General features: G+C 39.8%; 1 protein-coding gene across 1 annotated transcript; it reads right to left on the bottom strand.

Annotated features, from left to right (window-relative positions):
* Positions 1-585: 585 nt before the first annotated feature.
* Positions 586-2,481, bottom strand: LOC147456706 (uncharacterized). Its single transcript, XM_086513878.1, has 4 exons — positions 1,824-2,481; positions 1,523-1,672; positions 789-861; positions 586-697 (listed from the first exon to the last, which is right to left on the bottom strand). Exons 1-4 carry the CDS (start codon positions 2,479-2,481, stop codon positions 586-588), a joined length of 993 nt encoding a protein of 330 aa, XP_086370004.1.
* Between the last annotated feature and the right edge of the window lie 23,203 nt (positions 2,482-25,684).

Below are 25,684 nucleotides of genomic sequence, written 5' to 3' on the forward strand. Positions count from 1 at the left end.
AATACGAGTGAGACTAACTCCGCCTGCGACGTAATGTAGCCGCCTACGGCGGCATAAAGAAATCAAAGATAAGCCATACCTCACAATACACATAGAATACTACAAAATGAAAGAAAGGATCAAAAGTAAACATCACTTCTCATAACATACATGGTTTGGTTTGAATCAAGTGGGTGTGTTTGTGATGATTATTTGTGATCACATTTTGCTACAACCGCGGTACCTCCGGTGGTGCTATGTACATATGGTGAGTGAGACTTCGGCAAAGGAGCCACCAAGGTAGCAAAAAAGAAGAGAAGTTGCCCAAAAGCTATCAGTAAAACCTTTACCCATCACTACACTTAATTTACACAATAAATTCTTCCATATCCCTCAATTATTTCAATTATAGTCCTTGAATAAGAGAGCCAAAAATAGAATGGCAAAGACCCAAATAAAACTCAAGCTTACACGTAGAATACCCACGGTCCAATGTTTTGTCACCTATTGTATATAATTTTAGTAACCATCCGTCACAACCAAAACCAAGTTAGGACACTGCATTTAAAGGTTTGTGTTGTCCCATTTCTCTCTCAGAAACATGTCCTACCCCTGTTTTCTCATCAGTTTCAAGGGAAACATGGTAATACCTAACCAGTCCTGATAGAATGCCGACTCGTAAAGACCCATTAGTAAATAATCTGAATAGTAACGATTCCTGCACAATAATCAACACAAATCAATTTGAATTTGTTGTCAAATATTATATCAAATACAAAAACTAAGAGAGCATCTAGATTTAAATATACCTTATCACCTCAATTTTGTCCATTAAATGTACCACCTCATTCTCTGCTATAGGTCCACTCCATAACGGTGGATCTGCTAATGAGATTAGGACTCATCATCATTCTAACATTAGCATCATCGCATCTTCTTCAAATATGAAACATTACCTAGAACAAAGTGTGGTGCTTGTCCCAATATATATCAAACTATAGATCGATTTTCCATTATCGTTGATAGCTTCTGTTGAGAAAAAACCAGACAACCAAGTATATTGGGTTAGAATCAGAACAATTGGAAAAAAAAAAGAGAATATTTTTCAGTATCAAACCTTATATATTTGTTAGTTGTAAAACCTCTTTGTACACAATGTTTTGAGCGTAAACCATTGGCGGCTCTACGGAGTCACTTATATTCAATCTTTGAGCATCATCAAGAATTATTTTGATGGCATATGAAGATCTCACCCGGGACATTGCAACATATAGCTGACCACGAGTGAAAACTGGTGTAGCTAGATACAAACCCAAAACTTCAAGTGTTTGACCTTATGCTTGGTTTATTGTCATTCCAAATGCAAGCCTCACAGGAAACTGTCTATGCTTCATTTCAAAAGATAGTCCAAGAGAAGCCCCTATAATAAAGTCTATTCTAGGTATGGATACCCTTTCTCGAGCATGTGACCCAATGATTACTTCTGCATCAATAATCTTGTGGTGAAACTGCTTACAGATCGACCTTGTACGATTGCACAAACCTTGTCGAGGATCCAAGGTGCGAAGAAGCATAGTTGGGGCATTCTCTTTCAATTGCAAAGAGTGTGGTGGAAAACCTCCCCCAAGCTCAAGACAAATCAAAAATTCAGTTGTATAAAGAATACTACTGCAATTAGATGAACATACTGAGTCTGCACTCACATATTCATTGAATATTCCTCTCATTTTACCCATAGCCAAGTCATTAATGGCATCAACCTCCTTATTGCAAGGAGCAAGAATACCTCTATCCTTTGAAAAATTCTTGTAATCTTGAATGTGTTTCATTATATCCATATATACAATCAATGAGCCTTTCAAGACTATTTCCTGGAAGAAACATGTTATTTGGCAATGGGACATGGTCATTCAAATCTCCATGACCATCACCAATGCGAAGTATCCAATCTGTAAATTCTCTTGCATTTGAGCCTTGAAACACACACATAATGTCTGTTAGTCGCAAAACCTTTATATATTTCCATATGTGTGAGTGACACAAAGATGCACTCATAATATCTGCACGACTTCCTTTGCAGACAACATGCAAGATCTGTCTAAAATCGCCCCCAAACAAAAGCACTTTTTCTCCAAACAATACATCATTTTGCATCATGTTCCTTAACGTTCGATCTAGTGCCTCATAAGCATATCGATGGGTCATGGGAGCTTCATCCCATATGATCAAGGCGGCTCTCTTCAAAAGTTCAGCAAGCTGACTATTTACTTTGACACTACATGTTGATTCCGAATGCAACTTTAATGGTATTTTAAACCTTGAGTGAGTGGTCCTTCCATTGCTAACAAGTAAAACTGCAATGCCGGATGATGCACATGCCAAAGCAACCTTTTGTTGACCACGAATGCGAGAGAGCAAGACATTATAAAGATACATTTTTCCTATTCCATGCGGTCCATCTACAAAATAAATACTTCCCTTTGCCTTTTCAACTACCTCCATAACTTCATTTTATGAAATGTGGTATGCTAGGCATTCCAAAAAAGTCAGCAACTCATTTTCCATATTGTTGAAGCATATAATCCAGGTTAGATAATGGTTGGTTCTTTGCTATTCCATGACAAACATGCTTATCAAGTGTACGTGTGCACAAAGCATAAAAAAAGTCCTCAGAAAGATCTTTGGAGAAATTATTCCATAGAGTATCAAGACACAAAGGCTCACAAAACACCAAAATGATCACAAATAATTGTCGCAATTGTGGTCCCAATCGTTGCAAGGATGCCTCTTGTAGACACATTGACCATTCAACATCATTTTGTAGTAGGCCCTTAGCATTGCAAGCTTCCTTAAAGATAGGGTAAGTGTGCCCAGTAAAAGTTCGAAGGTCCTCAAAGTTCGGTGAACCCTTGCACTCATTAAGCAACAGTCGTCGCAGGTAATAACCCTCCCCAGCTATAGGAACAATGTTGTACACTCTTTCGATGGTATCGCCCTTTTATCTGTGACTCCATACTTTTTTGTGTGCACTCCAAACCCATCTAGTACGAGAGTCTGTGTAGAGAAAATCATTTGTTTCCGAATACCTTTGATTTTCCACAAACCACTATGTCAGTGTTGTCTTTCTATTTGCATCATTATTGACTACTCTCGCCAAATTTGCAGCATCTTCAAAAGCTACCATATTCTAAAAAGGAGAATGAACTTGCAACCACATTGGAGTCGGGCTTCTCATCATGTAGGTCAAATCCATATATCGTCCAAATTGCCTCAGATGCTGATACCTAACATGCCTCTAGATAGCTCTTAATTTCATCAAGAACACCTTTACCATCTTGCAGCAAGATTGTGGTTCTATCATAGCCCTTATATACATATTTGTAAAGATATTTTACAACTGTGATAGTTGAGCATATCTCGACATTGATGTGAGCATTATATCTCAATGAGAGAAGTGGATTATATGGCACAACCCATCGATTATCAAGCTTCATTTGTTTTGATAGCACATAATTTTCATCATTTTGTCGCATGTATGTTGGATATCCATCACCATCAATGCAAGTTTTTGCACAAAACTTATGTGGATATTTAAATTTGCACCTCCCTCTTACCATGCATGCTGAATTTTGATTCAAGACACCACATGTACCATGATTGTCACGTGTTATAACATTGTGCAAATTAGGGAACCTATCTTTGTCTGGTAGCTCATCACAAACCATTTTATCATAGTGTGAAATATTAGTGGGCTTGTATTGAGATGCAAGTATCAACAAAATATGAGCATAAGGAAGTCCTCTTTTTTTCACATTGACATTCCCAATGACATCTCCAAAAATAGGACCTTGTATAAGCAAATGCATCAAGTCTTTAACTTATGATAAAAGACTCGTGCTCTCAAATCAGGACGATCAGAAGCAGTTTCCCTTGACAATAAGGCATTATCAATAAAGCAGTTTCCCTTGACAATAAAGCAGTTTCCCTTTCCAGTGTGAATTGCATGTGAAAGTTTATAAATAGGTTTGGCTTCCTACGCTTGCACACAATTACCATGGCATCTTGATAGAGCTGATACATATGTCATGGGCCACCCACAAAAGACGAAGGCAAAACAATCCTTTGTCCAACATTAATACCTCTCACTCCTTCCACCACATCCCTAGCTGCCACCATGTCTGCAAGGCCTTGATAAGCTTTGACACGAAGTTCCTTTTGATGGTTTCTCAACCATAGTAGCCTAGACTCCTCCATTGTACTGTAAGCATCAACAATGTATTGCTGCAATAACCTACCCCCTTGTAAAAGACGCTTTGTGGTGTCACTCCTTACTTGTAGCCTAAAGTCATAATACTGATTTTGAGTCATAAGGCATGTTCTCCTTTCAGTATTCCCACCGGAATCATCATCGGAGTTAGCATTATTATTGATATTGAGAAGAGGTATGTACGGGTGCCAGCCATCTTGTCCTCTTGGAAACAATAGAAATATAGTAAAGGCATATATGAGCGATGCAAAGAAGAATTCTTTTAAGGTCTTTGTACAATATTGCAATAAAATATCACAATGCCACACATGTCTTTCATCTCCATGCCCAAGTATGATTGCTGCAACTTCTTAACCACAAGGTGCTAGGTACTGGCAGCCATTTGAACATGCTTTAGTAATTACCATATGGACCTCAGGTATTCTAGAACCTTGCATCATTGTAGCAGCATGATGAAAGACATTGGCATATGGGTTCTCATGATGCATCATCATTTGCAACTTTGCATAACATCTCTTTCCATATTTGGTACATTGTGTAATCTATTATTCAACTCATTCTCTGTGTCAAAAAAATACAAAGCAAGGGTTATGATCTATTGTTTCCCCTAGAGTCATAGGCCCAATATTATGGTACACAGATCCATAAACTTTAAAGGTGTATATACCTCTCCCTTGAGAAAAATGCTCATCTACATGGCACCCAATGATGCAAAAGCTAATGCATTATTATATATCCTTATGTTTTTGAGAAATATTTTGTTTTTAGGAGTAGTCCCCTGCATCAATTCTTTAAGCTCCATTGGTGGATCACTTAAAAAAATCAAAGACACTTTACCCAATGAGCAACAATACTTTCCCACAAATGTTTGTATTGACCTCCTTCTACCTTCCAAGGAAAAGCACCACAGATAGAACATCTAAATTCCAAGGTGCCCAAGCTGTCTAATATGCATTTCCCATGGTAAAGAGAAATCATGGAGCTATGCTCCCGGGGAGGTCACCTAATAAAAATGTAACCTATCACGTGAGTTCAACAGAAGGGTATTCAAAGTTCTTGAAACTTACAGAAATATATATACAAAAGGGAATTATTTTTTCAAATTTGAAAAAAACTTACAGATTTTAAAAGAAAAGGGTACATTATATTCTTAACAAAATTCATAGATAAGGGGTTTTACAAACATGTCTTGAACGCACGTGATATGGTAGTTTTACACATAGTGAACCCCCCGAGGCTATGCTTTAAGACCAAGGAATCTGTATACATTGTACAAAAATAAAGGCTATATTTCTCAACTTTGGAGAAGTCACCCTCTCTAAGAGCATTGTGAGGATCTGTATGGACATCCTGTAAGGGTCTATGAGTTTCAGTATTATGCATTAGTTGGTCCTTTCTCATTGATAGAAACCCTTGATGAAATAGGGGTCATTCAAAATATCAACCCTTGATGAAGAGGGGACATTGATATAGACCATTGATGAAGAGGGGTCATTTGAAAAATCAACCCCATGTAGAGATCTTCGAGCCCTAGGCCGTGCAACTTCCTGTCTTGCTTTCTGAGCAGCATCACACAATCTGCTATGTCTTGCATGTTTAGGAGTCAAAAAATGTGATCGAGTAGACTTCTATTTCTGTTTCAAATAAAGGTTGAATTATTCTCATAAAAATAAAATTAACACATAGGTACTCTATATAGAAAATGAATAACATACATCATCATCATCATAGTTTAGAAAGAGATTGATATGAAATACAAAGATTTAAAACATTCTTACAAAAATCAATTGTTCTTAACATCATCATCATCATCATCAAAACATCATAAGTATCATAGCTTATCACTCATTAAGAGCTTACATATTGGGTGCATTATTTGGTGCACCTGGACCACTTGGCATAAATATACTATACTATACGACTAATCCTTTTGTCAATAGCATTCAAACGACTAAAAGCTACTTTCAAGGATTGAACTTCATTCCCTAGTTTGGTTACTTGCTCTTTCAAGGCTTCAACTTGCTCCTTGTGCTCTTTAAGGAGTAAAGAGAGTTTCTCCATGAACTCATATTGAAAGGTTTCACTAAACCTATAGAGCTCATGTTGATTGATATCCAAACGTCTCATCGTTGAAATGAACTCTTCCGAAAAGTCTCTTGGTCACTTTCACTTGCAGGTGGTTGAACCTCTTTCCAAATTTTACACAAATTTATTGGACTCATGTTGTTTAGCTTCATTACGTTCACAAAATCCTTGAATAATGTGTGAACGCTTTGAAGAACCGTCATTGTCCCCCTAACCTCTTGATCTAGCAAGTTGCTTTGTAGCTTGTAGGCTATTACTATCTGGAGGTGTAGGCATGATAACCTCATCAACACCATGTCCTCCTATAGTGCTCAACAATTGGAGAACCACTGGAAGGGCTATCTATCACTGCAAGGACATATGAACATGAGTTATTTGAAAAAGGAACATTTATGTATATCATAGACTTTTTCTTTCCTTTAACTACCTCTTTTTCTATCTAATACTACACTTTTCTTTATTTTTGCATCGATTTAATTTCTATTACTTTCATTTTTTTTTGCAATTTGTACACTTTTTTACACTTACAAATTTATATTGCACAACCTTATTTTTTCTATTTAATTTAATTTATTATTATTTTTTTATTTTTTATTATTACTTCTATCTATATCTTTTTTTTTCTACTTTTTTAAAGTAATATGCACTATCTATCTATTCTTTTTATTTAATATCCATCTATTTTATTTTCAATTTTACTCTTTTTAAATTACTTTTTTGAAAGGTTTTCTTTCTACTTTTTTACACTATCTACTTTTTCCTCCATTTTTTGAGATAAGAAGGCTGCCATGAGGTCGAGAGAGAAGAAGAAGAAGAAAAAGAAAAGGAAGGCTTGAGGAGGAGGAGAAGAAGGCGGCCATATGAATCAAGAGGGAGAGACAACGAGCAAAAAAAAGAAATGCTATGTGAAAGCGAGAGTGAGGGACCTTACCGAATGACTAAAATCTCACCAAAGCTGACAATGCGGGTAGGCGCTCTTCTTGCCGACAACACTGGGAAGGTTAAAAACGATGATAAAAGAACTACATAAAAAGACCTTATCTGCTTAGAAAACTACACTTAACTCTGCTATTAACTTATCTATCTATCTATATTCTTGATTAAAAACATCTCTCTCTCTCTCTCTCTCTCTCTCAAACTTAAAAACTTAAAAAGAGGCAATGCCTGAAGAGAGGCATCGTATGTGGAGCTAATCAGCTAGATTTATTAGACAGACTAAAAATACTTCCAAGAGTTGCAACACTCCCATAAGGCTGAAGTGATCGACTTTGGGGGATCAAGGGTGGTATCATTGAAAATGGCATGTTATGCAAAAACGTCTCAATTAACTCTGTCACACCCTCTTTATACACGTTGTTGATTTTTGGCACTAACTGCCATAATTCAGCCTTATGAAGGATCGATGCCAACCCTGATCTTGAGAAGTTTACTTGAAGCATAGCCTATCGTGAGTGACCTGCAAGGCATAATAAGAAGGGCCAACAACATGCGAGTTGTATGCAAGCTCACATATTACTTTGCTTCAATATTGGCCATTGCTAAAAGTAGTTAGCATGCCTAGCCAGACCTTGCATCAGCTTGCCTGAATGATCGCCACGATGATGGAGCTCACAATAGTCATAATCAACACGAGAGAGGGTCCCTCGACAGTGCAGAACATCTCTATGCACAATCGAAGAGTCCTGGCTGCGTTTTCTCATCCTGGCGGTCAATACAGCCCCTAAATCAGCTCTCTATCTCTCTCTCTCTCTCTCTCTCTCTCTCTCTCTCTCTCTCTCTCTCGGCCTCTTGCTCCAGCCTTGCAGCTTGCAGTGCACCGCTTGCAGCGTGCAGCTCGGGGTTCTCGTTGCTCCAGCCTAGGCTTGCACGTATACCTGCATTTTTCAGCAGCCCTCAGCAATGCAGCCAGTGCTGGGCATGCGTTTTCTCAGCCCAGCCTGCGTTTTTCACAGCATATACCTCACTGTAGTAGCCCTGCAGTATCAACTTCATCCTTTAAAAAGCTCGCTCTCTCTCTCTCTCTCTCTCTCTCTCTCTCTCTCACAGCCTTGCAGCATATAGTGCAGGGCTTGCAGCGTGCAGTTCGGGGTCCTCGTTGCTCCAGCCTTGGCAAAAGATAACGTGGTCAGCAAGTGCAATTTGCTTGCGACAATGAGAGATTCCAAGGACCTCCCCTGGCCAGTGGCTGGCTGCCACTGGCCAGAGGAGGGTCTGAGACTCTCGGACATGAGAGAGTCTACACAGATACAGCTCACCAACCCAAGCGGGTCCGACTCTCGAACATGAGAGAGTACACATAGATACATCTCTCTCTTTCTCTCTCTCTCTCTCTCTCTTAAATCAATTGAGGTGGTGAATATTACCTGAGGTTTGATCGAGTCGTTTTGTCTTTCGACTGAAAAGAAAGTTTAAATGAGGTGCTGGGTTTATATAGCTTAATAGCCTTAGTCCGACCCGCTTTCTTACTCGTACCCGCAGCCCGAGGCCTTTCCCACACGCTCTCTTTCTTGCCTGCAGCACGAGGCAATCTTGGAGGCACCTCCATGCAGACTGGATGCACCTGGCTGGTGGAGAGTGGGACTAGGCTGGGTGCGCCTGGAGAGCGGGAAGCACCTTGCAACGCATTTGCTTCCACCTAGCAAGCGACCTTGTCTTTTTAGTATAGGTATTATTAGTATAGGTATTAGATATAAATATAAAAACTTTATTTATATTCCATATTTCTCCTTTGTCCTATAATGTATACGGTAGCTTATTCTTTTGAATGCCATCCTCGTTACTCCAAGCCCTTTTGACAAGGTTTACACAACACTGCAAATTTCAAAGAATTGGAAGGGATAAACACCTCCCCCTATGGGCCCTTTGGTGTGTCGAAAAAAAGGACCTTAGGAAGTAATTTTCAACGAGTAAAATTATGTTATGTATGCCACATTCATTGTACATAAAGAAGTATGTATAGTGATGCACCAATCATTGGTGCACACCCAATGTGGTGCATGTACATGTATGAACACTATGCATGAGGTAAGACCACTTGTCCAATGTGATTGTTCAACAAGTGTGGTTGATGTTGTCCCACTTTGATTGTGGTTAGAGAGAAGTACACACACTCTGTGTTGTTGCTAGAGGATACTTCATGTTTTGAGTGGACTATTAGGCTCCATATATTTGTTGTTGTGAGCTATCTTGCCAAAAATTCATGTCATTAGTCAATCTTAAGGAAGAAATATTAGAATAAGATCTCCTCTGCTAGTGACAATGGTCTCCAAAGACCATGAAATTCATTAGTTGTTTGCATGTTACAAGCGGCAAAGCCATGCAATCATAATCAATTATAAATTTGCCTTGGTGGTTTTGAGCTTCAGCTAACCTCTGTGTATAAGCTCACCATAGCTCTCTCTCTCTCTCTCTCTCTCTATATATATATATATATAATTTGATTATTTTTATTACAAACATTTACCCTTTTTATCATGATTTTCTAGGATGTTCTGCTGAAACTTGCACCGTGAGTGGTCCATGTCACAAGATGGACTTTAATTTTGCAAACCTTTTTTTTTTTTTTTTTTTGGGTAGAACTCACGGTCACTTTTCACCAAAAATGGTCTTTGGGGTACATGGATCGTGATCCATGTTCCTCCACAGAATCTAGCTAAACTTTCCAGATTGCTTAGTGAGTGTGTTGATGCCCTTGATCCATAAATTTTTGAATTTGGATCGCTTTTGAGGTCTATGCCATCAAGTTTTCAGAAATTCAAAATTATGGTCATTTCCGCCAAAATATGGTTTTCACCCTTTTTTTCCCTCAATCTTTTAGTCGAAATAATTTGATGGTGGTAGTTTCTACCTACCCTACTGCTAAGTATTGAAATGAAACATGAAACAAAAACAAACAAAACGGTACAAAATAAAGTCAAAATGGATAATGCAACAGCATTCTGAAAGCATAGAGAAAATTGAAGAATGAAATGCTTTTGGCTATCTCACTCACAACTCTCTTTACTTATTGAGAATAGATCTAGCAAGTCTTCGACTTCTAGACTCTAAAAGCACTAAACCCCATGCCTAGCTGCTTCACTACTAAAGTGTAAATGGAATGGAGAAACAAATCTTCAAAAAAGAACGCTCTAAATACGCACTAGGTCACTCACCATCTAAGGATCATACCTCCGGCAGCGGCTTCAATGTTAGTGGGTCGTCACCGCGACGGACGTCTGTAGCATAGCGACCTGGCACTAGCATAATGTCAATACTAAGGGAAATGACTCGGATGGGGCACATAGACTCTTTAAGATCTTCAATCTCAAGAAGTGAACTTGAACAAGCAAACATACCAACTCGACAAGCAAACCAACACTCAATGATCAGGGAAATTTGCCTATGTCCTTTCTCATAGCTCTATGTCATCACGCCATTTCGGCACTTGAACGGACTCGAAATGCAACGGAACTTTAGGAGGAGGTCTAAGACACCTAGGGACAATATCCTACCAAATCTGGTCGCAATCCGACAAGGTACCAAAATCATGATCCATCATGAAAAAGGTCCTAAAAATTGCAATAGATCAGTCTAGAAATGTCGCCCTATGGTCTAAGAACACTCTCCGATGGTCAAAACGACTAAAAACAACAATTTAAGCACTCAAATTTGCAATCAAGGCTCACAGACGCGTAGTCGCGAACCATAACAAAACTGACAATGCTTACACTTAATTGAAAGAGCAAAGAGGTAGGACACAATGCAATTTTTGGATTTGAAAATGGATTACCCAACATCACAAAAATCGATTACAAGTTGGAGCAGCTTCGTAGCTTAAGCGTACGTACATCAGAACTCTTTCTTCTCTAAAGATAAGCCTCTTTTCACATTAAGGTTATTGACCTTTATACGTAGAGCATTCTAAATGGCCAGTGGCCGATTCACATGGACCTTTACAAATCACTACAAGAGGTTGTGTGCTCTTGTGACGCTGTTAGCGACGGAAATACACTGGGTTTTTATAACCCCCGGCGTCACTAAAACCATCGCTACGAGCGTCGCTATATGCGTCGCTATAAGCGTCGCTATGAGCGTCTCTATATAGCGACGGTCATAGCGACGGTTACACAGAAGACTATAGCGATGCTCATAGCGACGCTACAGAGCCATAAATAGCGACGGTTATAGCGACGCCCGAGAGAAATTTTTTTTGGTGACAGGGCATTGAATGCCCTGCCACCCATCAACCATATTGTACTTGATTCACTTTTTTAAAAAAAGTGCAAGGGTAGATAATAGACCCAAAATAGTCACCCACAAGACGCATTGTTTGCAAAATTGACAATTGTACACATCATAGGCAAAATGAATTGATTGGCAAATGTAATAATGACAATTGTACAACATCATAGGCATAAAGAATTGATTGGCAAAAGGAACTGCGGTGACAAATGTAATAATATACATGGTTCAAAAAGACGTATAAAATCCGTCTCATGATACATAAGCTATGAGAAACCCTAAACTAATGCTATCTAGCTACGGCTAAACTGACGTCGTCTAGTCAGACGTCTCATCGCGTCCAAGCGGCGTATCTGTCGGATTCTGCAAAAAAAGGCAATAAGATAGCTTTCAGTAAGTATAAACATATAACGACATTTATAAAACAATACAAAAAATAGAAAAGAGTAAACCCTAATACTAACCATGCCGCCGCGAGAACTGAGAATGTCCATCAGGGCGTTTAAGCCCTTCCTGCTTGCGTACTCGCGCTCGTACGGTGTGGGATCACGTCGTGTCATCGACCACTGTCAAAACATACAAAGATTTCATTATGTTAGAATTAAAAAACTCATAAACCCTAAACTATCGAATATAAAGAGCAATGCGAAAACACTTACAAAATCGGCCTCAAATGATGCCCATCCACCGCTCCCCAAGTGGTGCGAGCTCCCTGCCTCTACTCGCGCTCTGGCTGCATCCTTTTGTTGCTTCCACTTGTCGGGATTCTCGCGCGTTGCTTTCTTCGCATTCTTCCAATCTTCTTTGGCCAGCCAATCTGGCCTGTTCCACCCATTCTTGATTGCTTTTTGCACTTTGGAACGCTTGTGTTTGCAGTATTCGCGCATTTGAATCTTCATCAGGTCTTCATTGAAGCGCTGATCCCGTGTTGGAATGGGAAACTCATCATGAAGTATGCTGATGACTGTTTTTTAAATCACTTGGTACTTCACTCCATTTGTTTAGTATATAGTGTCTAAACAGCTGAGAGCAAAGACCACGCATGCACGAGATCACCTTCTTGCCGTCATCATCCATGATGATGCCGCCGCTGAAGTCGACAGAGTAAGGCAAGCCCTCTGCCATGATTCCACAATCTTGAGTAAAACGCTTTTTGTCGATTCGTTCCACCCTAAAATGTCGACCTTTACACCATGCTGCTTAGTATGACTTATACTACAACGAACAAAGATTATGAGTGGCCGTTCAAACGTTTATAAATAAAGTCACTTGCTAGTCGTAGATTGCAAACTTACCTTGGTCGCGCAACCCCGAGAGTACTCCCACTCTTCCTCAGTCACTTCGTCACCGCATTGTTGTGCGCTTTTCAATTGGTTGTGCAACCATCTTAAGCTCATGAAGGTTGGTAGGCTCTCCAGAACCGTCTGATAGTGCATCGGTGGTCGTCTTCCCCGTCTCCACTCGATTCGTGCCCTTTGTCGCTCTTGCTTTGCATCCTCATATTGTGAAATCCACTTTTGCATCACTGGATTGTGAAGCATGCAAAATCGGTTGATTTTAGCCTCTAGATCTTCCGTCATCTTCTTCTCAACACCGAGATTGCACATGACAATCCCAGATATGCGCTCATCATCTATGGTTCTCCATAGCGTGTCCCGGGCTTTATCAAATCCGTCTAGCCACTCTTCAATGTACACTAGGGACTCTGATACCAACCAACCTTCTGCCATGCTACCCTCCGGACGTGCCTTTTGACGCACATATCCCTTAAGCGTTTTCATGAAACGTTCTAAGAAGAACATCCATCTGGAATGAACTGTGCCAGCTATTTCCACCTCATCAACTATGTGAACAAGAAGATGCACCTGAATGGTTAGCATGGTAGTAGGAAAATGTTTCTCAAACATGCACACAAGCTCCGCAGCATTTAGTTTGGCGAATGGTATGGAGTCTACGTTGATCTCCTTTTGTGAGATCCATTGCACCAGCTTTGCAAGTTTGTAGATTGTGTTACGGATGTCGAGAGACAAACATCCCTCAATGGCAACCGGTAAAATAAACTGTAAAGTATGTGCAGCAATGATATTAAAGTCCACATTTTATGCAATGATATTAAAGTCCACTATGAACGTACCTGACACATTTTATGCCAATCGTGTGACTTCAAACCGGTAAGCTTTCCTTCTTTAGTAAAACACGTTCGGAGCGAGTGCATTACGCCAGTGGGGGTCCACAAAGATCGAATGGTCTCTTTTACTTTGCGTTCTTGGGCTCCTGTGAAAATCCATGGTGCTTTAGGGAGTTTTATCGATCCATCAGACGCTGTTTGCGGCCAATATTGCTCCATACGATCCACATTTCTAAGGTCAACTCTGGATCCCAAAGTATCTTTCTTGCCGGTCAGATGGTCCCATAGTAGATTACCCACATTCTTGAATATGTGCATTGGATCGAGCAAGTGATTGATCATGAGTCGGGGCCAGTATGGTAACTCGTACCATAGAGATAGTCTCTTCATCCCTGGAGGCAATCCGTCATCGCACATCTCCTTCTGCTCTAACCATGCTTGTGCAGACATCCTTGGTGGCTCTCTTCCCAAAAAGCCGTTGCGTAACACATGATTCTCTGGAAGATACACTTGATGACCTTCGTAGATTTGCTTCTTCAGTGAGGGCGCCCTACGTGCATTCAGTCTAAGTCCACATGTGACACATGCTCTGTATCCGCTTGTTTGAAGCCCTGCATGTATACACATGATAATAGATCAACTATGGAAAAAAACAAGATTTACAATGTCTCAGTGAGGAGTGTCAATAGATCACCTGAGCATTCTGTTAGCCCGGGATAGTCATGCATGGTCCACATTAGAATGCCTCTGATCAAAGCATTCCGTCGTCCTGTGTGTCGACTCATATCCACCACCTCTATGCCAATCCACAATTGTTGTAGCTCTTCCAATAGTGGACGAAGATACACATCCATATTCCCCACTTTATATAGCCCTGGCACAATCAAGCTTAGCCATAGGTGCCCCTTCTTCGTAGTCAACCACGGGGGAATGTTGTAGTTGATGATGACAACGGGCCATACACTGTAAGATGTTGATCTTTGACCAAATGGATTTACGCCATCCATAGCCAGGCCTAAGCGCAAATTTCGAGCTTCCCTGGCAAAATCCGACCATGTTCCATCTATATGTTTCCAGGCTGCGCAATCTGCAGGAATTCGTAGCACACCATCCGAAGATTTATTCTCCTCATGCCATGATGCTAGGGCGGCCATGGACTTACATTCGAAGAAATGCTTGATGCGAGGAAGCAGAGGAAAATATCGCAAAACCTTTTGTGGAATTTTTGTGCCGTGGAGATCTACTCGATATCTTTCGGAATCACATTTCGGACACTTCTCCATGTCTATGTATTCCCCTCTGAAAAGAATGCAGTCATTAGGACAAGCGTGGATAGAATTGTAATCCATCCGCAAGTTTCGAAAAATCTTTCTTGCTTCATCTCAGGAATCTGGCATCACATTGTCAGCTGGTTGTATGTGCTCTTTAAGCAATCTACACAACATAAAAATATGATACAGTCGTGTAAAAATCTATCAGATCATTATACATTTAGAGTTTTATTAAAGTAAACTAATTGTAATAGATCACCTGAAAAGCGCTGTGACGCTAGTGTCACTCCATCCAAACTTTGCCTGCATGTTGAGAAGAACCAGGAGTGCTTTCAATCTAGACATACGTGCTCCATTATACAATGGCGTATCGGCTTCACTTTTCATATTATCATAGATAAGCCTTTCTGAATCCATGATCGTCTCGATCATTTCATCAATCTCGGGTTTAAACATTGCCTCGTTGGGAATGTGCTCAGCATGATCATCCCCCGAGCTGTCAGAGGCTACATCTTGTGGCCTCACATATGCTGCTTGACCAAAGCGCCTACGAACACGTCTATTGGGTTGCAAGATTGCTGCTTGTTGGCCAGCGTCAGAGTCCGACGAGTTATAATTGGCAACAACTCGATCTATAATAGATGGATCGAACTCGCCAAATTCGCGAACGTGCTGCAAAGAAACACGTCTAGTCCGTCGCACAGCATGCTTGCATTGAATACAAGGACATAAGACCCTCGTTGAGAGATAGGTGTTTCGGTTGGACGGTCCCACATCCTCCTCACTACTCATAATGAGGATAAAAATCTTATAACCTGGACAACAAATTTAATATTCTATTGGCATTATTCGTCTTATCTCTCTCTCTCTCTCTTTACCTCACATTCTCTAGTCATGTCCAATCCCCGCACACCTCGGTCTAGAGGTGCACGGAGATCAGAACCACCGGGTTATAATCTCGTCTTTATTGGTCAATACCTATATTTGTGGGTACAAGAAATCTACAGACCCACATCTACATGATACTGCATGTAGTGGACAAAACCCCTTTGCCTCTTCTCTAGCGATAGCACTTCACAGCATCTTAACATCTTTTCACAGTAGATCTTTTCACTGTTCGTCTAACTCTAAACCCTAAACCGTAAGTAATTCTTGCGTGGACTCAATCTAACGTAAATAAGCGTAAATCTAAATAAACGTAAATCTAACTAAAAATAAACCTAAATCTAATTTAACGTAAGTCTACATCTAACCTAATCTTTAACGTCTTTTCGGATAGTTTCCTACGACGTTAAAACTCTCTTCTTCTTGTGTGTGTGTGTGTGTGTGTGTGGGTAAACCTAAATAAACCTAAGTCTAATATAATATAACATAAATCTAAATCTAACGTAAATTATGCTATATTAAAAACAAAGAACTAAACTAACAGGGATTATAAGAACCTTAAAATTGATTTAACACATAATTTTTCACATAACTCGGCAAGAGTTGGCATTCTCATCACTAAAGATGTGAGAGTTAACTTCTGGCGGTGACACTGCCTCATCTCCATCCACATCTGACGACAGCAATTGGCCCTTTAGACCGTTCTTGCTCTTGTTACTAACTTTGAAGTTGCTGTTGAATGACTAGAGGTTGTCTAGCTGGTCATTGTGTCGGGGATGTAGTGACTCTTGCCGCCCTGAAGATCTAGCTTCTTCCCTATCTTCTGAAGACATTTCACCAGTACTTTTGGATCGACGGAGCCCACCATCAGTGAAGGCAGCAATACCCTATATTCCATTGAGGGCTTTCTTCACCCGCTTCATGCAGACATCGCAGTCTATGGAGACCTAAATCTAATATAATATAACGTAAATCTAAATCTAGCGTAAATAAACGTAAATCTAATTAAAAATAAACCTAAATCTAATCTAATTTAACTTAAATAAACCTAAATCTAATTTAACGTAAGTCTACATCTAACCTAATCTTTAACGTCTTTTAGGATAGTTTCCTACGACGTTATAACTCTCTTCTTCTTGTGTGTGTGCGCGTGTGTGGATGTGTGTGCCAATAAAAAGAGATATATGGTATAACCTTTCTATCACCCATGCCAAGTATGATAGATTGATTATGTCATTTCCCTCTTGAATAATAGGTCTTGAGTTCAACTCCTCGTCGGCTAGATCTTTAGGTCTTTTAATTTTAATTAGTTTCCTACGACGTTAAATTAGTTTCTCTCTCTTTCTCTCTCAATGTGTGTGCATTTTTTTGGATCGTATGCATGTTTTCTCTCTCTTTTCCTCTCTCAATGTGTGCGTTTTTTGTTTATGCATGTTCTCTCTCTCTTTTCCTCTCTCAATGCGTGCGTTTTTTGTTTATGCATGCTCTCTCTCTCTCTCTCTCTCTCTCTCTCTCTTTTCCTCTCTCAATGTGTGTGTGCATTCTTTGTTTATGTATGTGTGTGTGCGTTTTTGTTTATGTTTGTACTCTGTCTCTCTCTCTCTCTCTCTCTCTCTCTCTCTCTCTCTCTTTCTCTCTCAAAAACACTATGTGTGTGTGTGAGAGAGAGAGAGAGAGAGGGAGAGAGAAAGAGGGGAAGGGAACATGAGAATGAGGAGAGGGAAGGAGCATACCTGGCTCTCCTTCCTCTCCTCGTGTGTGTGTGTGTGTGCGGAGAAGAAAAAGAGAGAGAGAGAGAGAGAGAGAGGGAGAGCGTTACCTGCTCCTTGCTTGAGGGCGCCGAAAAACTCAGATCTCAGGGCGCCAAAAAACTCAGATCTGAGATCTGAGTTTTTGGGCGCGCTCTGTTATTTTTTTAGCCCAGTCGGCGTCGCTATGAGCGTCGCAAATTTACAAAGAAATTTGCGACGCTCATAGCGACGCCGGGAATTTTTTTTTGAGTGTCGCTGTGTGAGCGTCTCTAATATGAATAGCCTCTTGTAGTGAATGTCATGACAGAATTACAACTCATGGAATTGACGTGCTACTCTAGAATTAGGATTTACATAGAGTATCACTACACTAGCTCAACAAAATAATAGACAACAAATGTGGTGTCTGGCTACGTGTCCAGCCAAGTGGGCGCCCGTGCAATCTGTCTCCTAACACTCTTTGACAAAAAACATGTACGCAAAAACTAAGATTTTCATTGACTTATCAAAAGCAGGTGAATTTACAAGTGGTATAGTATGGCCGGACTCATTAGCATCTATATGCATGCTCTTTTCCCTGTAGGTGATGTAGATTCTCCTTTTAGGGAACTTCATGTTGGCAGCCATGAAATTGAACCATGGTGCCCCTAGGATAACATCCTCATGTTGGAGAGGAGAGATGAAAAAGTCTTCTTTGTCAAGTAGCTTTGGACATGCAGCCTCAATTTCCCAATCAAAGGCGTAACGAAGGCTTGTTGTCCCTTGAAAGATCCATTGGCAGTTACAATATCTCCCATATCGAAAGCTTGAATGCCCAACTTAGTGGCCAACTCCGTTGATATGAAGTTGTGAGTAGAGACAGGGTCAAACAAGATGAAGGAATCATGCTTCCTTACCTTTCCCCAAGCATAGGAGAGAGGTGATGCTTTGCAATGAGAATCCTCTTTTGGAGCTTCGATCGTGGAAGCTCTACATTGTGGGCATTTCTTTTGGGGCAAAAACGATAGCCATGTCCTTGCTCCCCACACTTAAAACATTTGTGGTCCTTATGAAAAGCTTCTAGCTCTTAAGGAGGGAGTTTATTTTTACCTTGGTAAACTCTCTTCTCCTTGGACTGATTGTTGTTGTTGTTGTTGTTGAAATTCCCTTGGGAAGAGTTTTGAGCATTTTTTTCCCCTTTGCATCATTTTTTATTTTCTTGCATTCCTTTTAGCCCCTTGTTGGAAATTGATGCGCGAAGCAACCATAGTGTGATGGATTACTTTGGCGATAGAACTAGGCCATTAAGAGTTGACATACTCGGCCGTTTCTCCATGTAACCCTGCACAAAATTGTTACTTTTTCTCGACAAAGTCTATCTTTTGAAAGATAGTAGCCTTGAGATGTAAATCCCAAAATTGTCCAAATGTTTGTAGATAGACTTGTTGGAGAGCAGCTTCAAATTTCGCCATTCGGTTTTGTCCTTTGCATCGCTTGCAAGGAATTGCTCCATGATGGAAACTTATAGAGTTTTCCATGTCTTTGGGGCCTTGTCGTTGCCATGAAGGCTAGCCCGCCATTGACGAGTAGATATATGGAAGTGCATAGCTACATGGTGTAGCTTGGAGGACTCCGTGAAGCCCTCGTCTCCAAAGGCCGTGTCAAATTGCTGGATGAAGGCCAATACTTTGTTGGTAGCACCAAAGGTGCCATCATAGGTGAGAAAAGGGATACTCTTTCCTCCCACTTTGAATTTTTTTAGGTTTTGGGACCTTCTCCACACAGGGTAGGATTTCTGATGTCCTCTCCTCTTGTATTCTCTAGGAGAATATCCGCTGCTTTTGTCAAGAGAGGAGGAAGGTGAAGAAGAACGAGAAAAGGGTGACCTCTTTCTTGCCTTTTTCTTCATTTGTTTCCTCTCTTCCCTTTTCAGTGACAAGGAGAAGGACTATGGGTTGACCATTTCCTCTTGGAAGGAGTTGGCGACCGTCTAGGCCGTCGTCTTCGTGGAGCAACACCTCAAAGGAACTTAGGGATTCGCTTCTTTCTTGTTTTTTGGATTCCTCTTCTCTTATGGGAGAGAGTATTCTTTTGGGAGTCTCATCAAGAGGCCTCCTAAGCTCTGTCTCCTCTTGGAGAGGAAGGGAAATCCCGTAAGCACGAAGTTGTTGAGTAGCTTTGGCTTGCAAAGCAGGATTGCCCATAGCTTGTTGCAACATAGTAACAAGATAATTAACAAACATGGGGGCATCATCATTAGCACATTCATGTGCAAAATCAAAGTTATCAATGCTCATTCTACTCTCTTGGTTATTGTCAGCCATGCTAATTAAACTTATGTATAGATTACTTTGTGCTTTGGTATCCTCAAAAACCTTAATCGCTACTCTTCTTTACCTTTGAAAGTTAGCTCTCAAGCAGCCACTGAGGGCCGCTTTTAAAATTTTGAACCACCTCTCTCTTGGTATGCACTTGATGGCAAGGCTTCAACGCTTTGCGAAGGAGGAGGGACCTGATGCATTAAATCTATGTCTATATTTTGTACATAGCTATGGTTTTAACACATTTGGATCTTGGAAATAAAGAGAGGTAGGAACAAACCCTATGAAAAGGAGTTTTTTTTTTCACTAGATGCTGATTCTACCTCGACGGTCACTACATGTGAATAATAAGAGTCAATAGTGAAAGGGAGGAGAATGAGTCTACCCGCTGACGGTCACTATATGTGTAGAATAAGAGTCAATAGTGAAAGGGAGGAGAATCTTATGCATTATTGAGTTGGATTCAAAAAAATATTATCAAATTCAAGCATAATTCACTTGTGGACATAAGGATTGCACATGGAGTCAAGAAGGGGCCACCTAGAAGACTTTTGGAAGGAAAAAGATGGACACATATTTTTGTCGGAATTTTCTCTATTTTTCTCATTTCGAATTGGAAAAAGGTTTCAACAGCAAAGTTGTAGGCATTGAGCTGATCTTTGCGTCGCTGTTTTTTTAACTAATTTTTGAAGCTACGGTTTGGGAAATATGGCTGAAATGGTGGAGCCTATCTATTCCCATGGGAAGAAGTCATGGTTATCCAACTCCACACACATAATTTCTCATAGGTTTCTCTCCATTATTGCTTGCTTATTTTATTAAAATTCTCTCAAATATTACAAGGAAGCTCTTGAACGCAAGCTATGGAAGTGGCATGGAGACAAAGATCGCCATGATGAAGGAGATCAGGAGGAGATTTGTCAATAAGTAGGGCACAAAGAGCTCTCTCATTGGGGGAATGCCTCTAACTAAGGTTACTATGTAATAACTCCTTTTGCTCATAATCTCTTCCCTAATCACTCTCTTGGCCTATAAAAGGAGTCCTTCTCTTTTGTAAACGGACACACTATACACACACACTACCCCATATGCGCCCTATCCCATACCCACATACCCACACACCTACACATACACACCCTTCTGCTACATGCTAGTAGCATGAACCCTAATCACATAATCACAACACCATCACCATCACGCGGCACAAAATGAGCACCATGTCTTCACACACTTGTAATGAAGGATTGAAGGCACGATTTCAAGAAGAAGAATGATGGCAACACTCATGATATTCCTCGCCATCATCTCCCATCCCTCCATTATGTATCCTACGATCTTGTCCCCTTCTCATCTTCTTGCCCTATGCTATTTATTGTAATCTTCTTTTGCAAGCAATCAACACACTCCATTTTGGTGCCATACCTTGTGTCGTTTGGGAAATATACTTCATTGTGAGTATGAATTATTCTTGTTTCTTTTCACTTTGATTATGTTGAGGTGTGTGGATTTGCCACCTTATACACACACTCTCTCTCTTCCTCTCATATTCCTATCATCTTGCTACTTGTATCTTAACGTGTGCGGATTTTTCACCTTTGGTATCAGAAGTGAGCATACTTGCATGTTTCCCTTACCTCATTATCTTCCTTACTACATGCACAAGTAGCAAGCCCATTCTCACTCACTCACCATTCGTCTCATCTTGTTTCCCGACCATCCCATCCCACACTTGGGCGTGGATCTTGAAATTGTTTTCCATGGCATGTTTGATTGTGTATATGTGTGCGTCCTAGCCACATATCTTGCTAGGTGGTGCCCCTATTGTGTATCTCCCATGATGAGGCCATCGTGCATAGTCTTGGTGTAGAGGCACCCTGTCTCTTTTGCACTTCTGCCTCTCATTTGCTCATGATAGATTTATCCTTTCTTGATCTATGCTCTTTTATAGACTTATTTTATTTGGCCCCAAGCCTTTGAGCAAATTGAGTCTATATGCACTTTAATGAACTTCACTTTTTCTCTTTTATTTTCCCCACACTTAAGTGGAAAAATTAAGATGGAAACCATTTTAGAAGGTTAGAGATTAATTTTCATGATGGCTCCTCTCTCTTGAAATCATAGTCATCCTCGACTATGGAGTAGGGAAAATAAAGGCATATCTAGTCCTTTTAATTTGGGTAGAGGATACCTTTTTACCCATCAACATCCTTCCTTAGTGCTTGAAAGACTTTTCTGTTGCAAGCATGTCTTTACTTAGCCCGTATATCTTCCAAACTAGAATGGCTAAGTCCACTTGACGCTTAAGAGTCTAAGCTACTGCATGCATGTCATGTATTGAGCCCCACTAATTGTATTCCATAGTGGATTGGAAAAGTCTATTGGGTTCTTGAGAGAAATGTGTATGCCCCAAGAATCTTTAGTTGTATGCATACAATTAGAAAAAACTTATCAACATTAAAAAGAAAGCATAGAGTCAAAACAAGACAAATTCTTTAGAAAACACATTGCTTGTTCGTACTTGGTTCTTACCTTTGACATGAGTCACTGTAAGCATTTACAAGGTTTAAAATATCCTTCAACTAGATGCCTCGCATCCACCTTTTATCTTCAAAAAGATAATATTGAAATTTAATAAGATAGCCTTACCACTTTGTTAAACCCTTCTTAGATGTCATAGAATGCTCTCAAGCTGCAAGATCTCTTCTTGACCTTCAAATTCTTATGAATGTTTAATTACTAGGTCTTTGGGTGGCTTGTCCTTAGAAGGTCTTAAAGGCTCCCATGAAAGGCTTTATGAATGAGCCAAGTGCTAAGTAGCTTTAACTGATAAGCCAATTTACTAATTGGCTTAAGGACATGCAATGGTCCATATTATCTTTTTGATAGATTAACTTAATATTGTTGATTACTCATTGGGAGTCCTTGTTTCCCCTTGCTTGTTGCATGGATTATGTGTGCTTTGGGAAACTGAAGTAATACCCAACCATTCTCTTTCAAGGTCAAGGATCTTCTATGCTTATCACCAGTAGCCTTTTGCTTATGTTGTACTATGAGGGATATAGCTTCCTTAATCTTGTTAAAATATTCTTTAAGGTCTCTAGTATACTCATCAACATCAAAGAACTTCCCACCTATCTTGACTATCAATGGGGGTTTTGGTCTTCCTTCAATAAATTTGAAGTGATCCTCTCCCACAGAAGTATGGACAATATTATTGTATGCATTCTACACTAAGGGTAAATACTTTTCCCATTGATCGCATTGATCTAATTTTGTAACATAGGCTTTGAGTAGATCAATGATAGTCGACCTTTTTATTTCACTTGGCTATCCGTTTGTAGGTGATAGCTCGAGGAGAAATTCAACTTAGTATCCAGATTCTCAAAGAGACCTTTCTAAAAATTAATGGTCATTATTGGATCTCTATCATTTCTCAATTACTATGGATGTTGGTACATTTGGAAGAGAATGGGGTCTAGGAGGGCCTCTTTATTTTCCACGAGCTTATGGAGGTGATTAACATTTTGACGAATAGGTGTACTCCATGTGTGCAAGAATGGTGGGTGTGTAAGAGATTTGTAAGAGTGGTCAAAGGATGCACTTTTCTCCCCAAAAAGGAGGTGGAAAATTTTATGATTTTTAGCCTTCCATAACTCCCACATATGATCTCCGATTTGAGCGGAGATCATAGATCTGTAATCTACGCATGGAGCTCTTTTTATAGATATGCTACATGATATGGTTTTACCCGCTAGATTTTAGATTTTATTTTGGGGGGATACTTTGAATTCAAATAAACTAACCATTTTTCTTGTTTGAATTCAAAAGCTATCCTTTAATTACTTTCTTAATACTAAAGGTTTGACTTCCTTAAACCACCAAATAAAGAGTCCCTCCTAGACCCCATTCTCTTCCTAATGAGCCATGACACTTAAAGATCTTTGATATGAAGAGGGTTGCCATATGGTGGGATTCAATACACCTTTTGACCGATATGAAATGCCCTTGTTTACTGAACTGGTCTACTATTGCCCATATTCTTTTATTCTCATGAATAGACCTTGGTAATGTAAAGATGAAATACAGGGATATACTCTCCCACAAGAATTAGGTATGGGTAATGTCTAAAGCAATCGAGTTTGCTTCCTTCTATCATACTTTGTCTTTTGATATATAATGCATTTGGAAATAAAGTAAATAAAATTAAATGTCTACTTTCTTAAAAGTAACTTGAATCCCTCTATGTCCTACGTAAGAGGGAGCATAAGATTCATATAAAAAAATTTCACGCAAACTATGTGTGAGGCATAACCTATTGCCATAGAGAAGATATACATCTTACACATTGTATGGTTCCTCTTTCTTCCCTAGTGCAATTGCTGGCAAAGTTACATCTTTAAAGTCTAGATCTATAGCATATTCATCTATCATAGAGGATATATCATAAGAGGTAATGCTTCCTTGCATGTAAGGCATTTTTGTTAGCTAGTAGCTCTTTTTCATTTATGCCTATATTCTTTTCTTATTCATGAAATCTCCTACTTTCATATCTTATGGAATATACTTTTTGAAGCATGAAAACCCTAACGGGTTCCATGACTTTCTTCAAGAGCCTCCCAGACCTCTCATGTGCCATGTTGTTTAAGATTTGCAGAATGCTGCTCACATTTATTCAAGATTTTCATGAGCCAGAGCAAGCCGCAGTGCCATGGATGTCTTTCCTCAAAGGCAATAAGGGTCTGTGTTATGACCTAAGTGGACAGCCTTCCGAAGAAGTTCTTTACGGCTTCTATGTCCGATGCATGTTTTTGCCCTCTAGCAATATGTTGGCGTTTGAGGAAGCATTCTTCATAGGTTTCTTCACTTGGAAAACAAAGATATTTGGGCCAGTGATAAGCAACGTTACATCCAAATTTGTTGGCTATTCAACCATTCAACTTAAAAACAAAGTCACCATGCAGTTCTTGCGGGTTCTTAACAAAGAAAGAAGACTCAAATATGAGAAAGCACTTCATACGATTAAAGACCGCCTCACCAACCGTCAACCCGAAGACTACTTTAGTCCATGAAGCTCTGTCATGGGATGAAACAGTCAAGGAGGTGGAGAATGTTAGCAGCAAGCTACAGATAACTTGGATAACATTTTTTTTGGAGCTCTTATTATAAAAACACTTATTATTTTGATGAATCGGGAATGTTGTAACTCCTACTTTCCAGATAAACAATGTAATTGATGAGCCAGGGCTACAAGCTTCCAGATTGTATCAACCTGCCTTTAGTTAGAGCTCCCAGATTATTAGTTTTGACCACAAACCTTGGCTAAGGTATAAAAGCCAATTTTTGTAAGTTTTGGATAATAGAAACACAGCGTGAGCTAACAATGCTCACTTCTCTCCTTCTTGCGCTTTCTACTCCCTTCCCGGTTGTCACATTGCAGTGCCATCTGTTGCATTGCAACCGTAGGTAAGAGCTCTACGCATTGACGTAAGCATGGTAATCCGTAGCTTTTGGCGTCACCAACCCGCGGTCTAATTTCATCATAAGTAGGAATTTAAGCTTCAAAATTATAAACTAGGTATAGGTGGCATATCGGGGCATCATTGCTAAGCATTTAGATGAATTCTGGGTCGAAAACGAATAGGTCAAAAACTCACTGCTGTTAATAATCGCAATTTTTGCACTTGACCTAAAGTGAGATTTGAGACCATAAACATGTGTCCTTAGGTCTTATAAATATGTCTTAGAAGTTTCATAATGTTTGAATGTTGTTTGATGCTGTAACGGTTATGATTTGTTTG

The sequence above is a fragment of the Adiantum capillus-veneris genome, chromosome 6 (genome assembly GCF_014529385.1).
Source record: "Adiantum capillus-veneris isolate H3 chromosome 6, ASM1452938v2, whole genome shotgun sequence".
NCBI lineage: Eukaryota > Viridiplantae > Streptophyta > Polypodiopsida > Polypodiales > Pteridaceae > Adiantum > Adiantum capillus-veneris.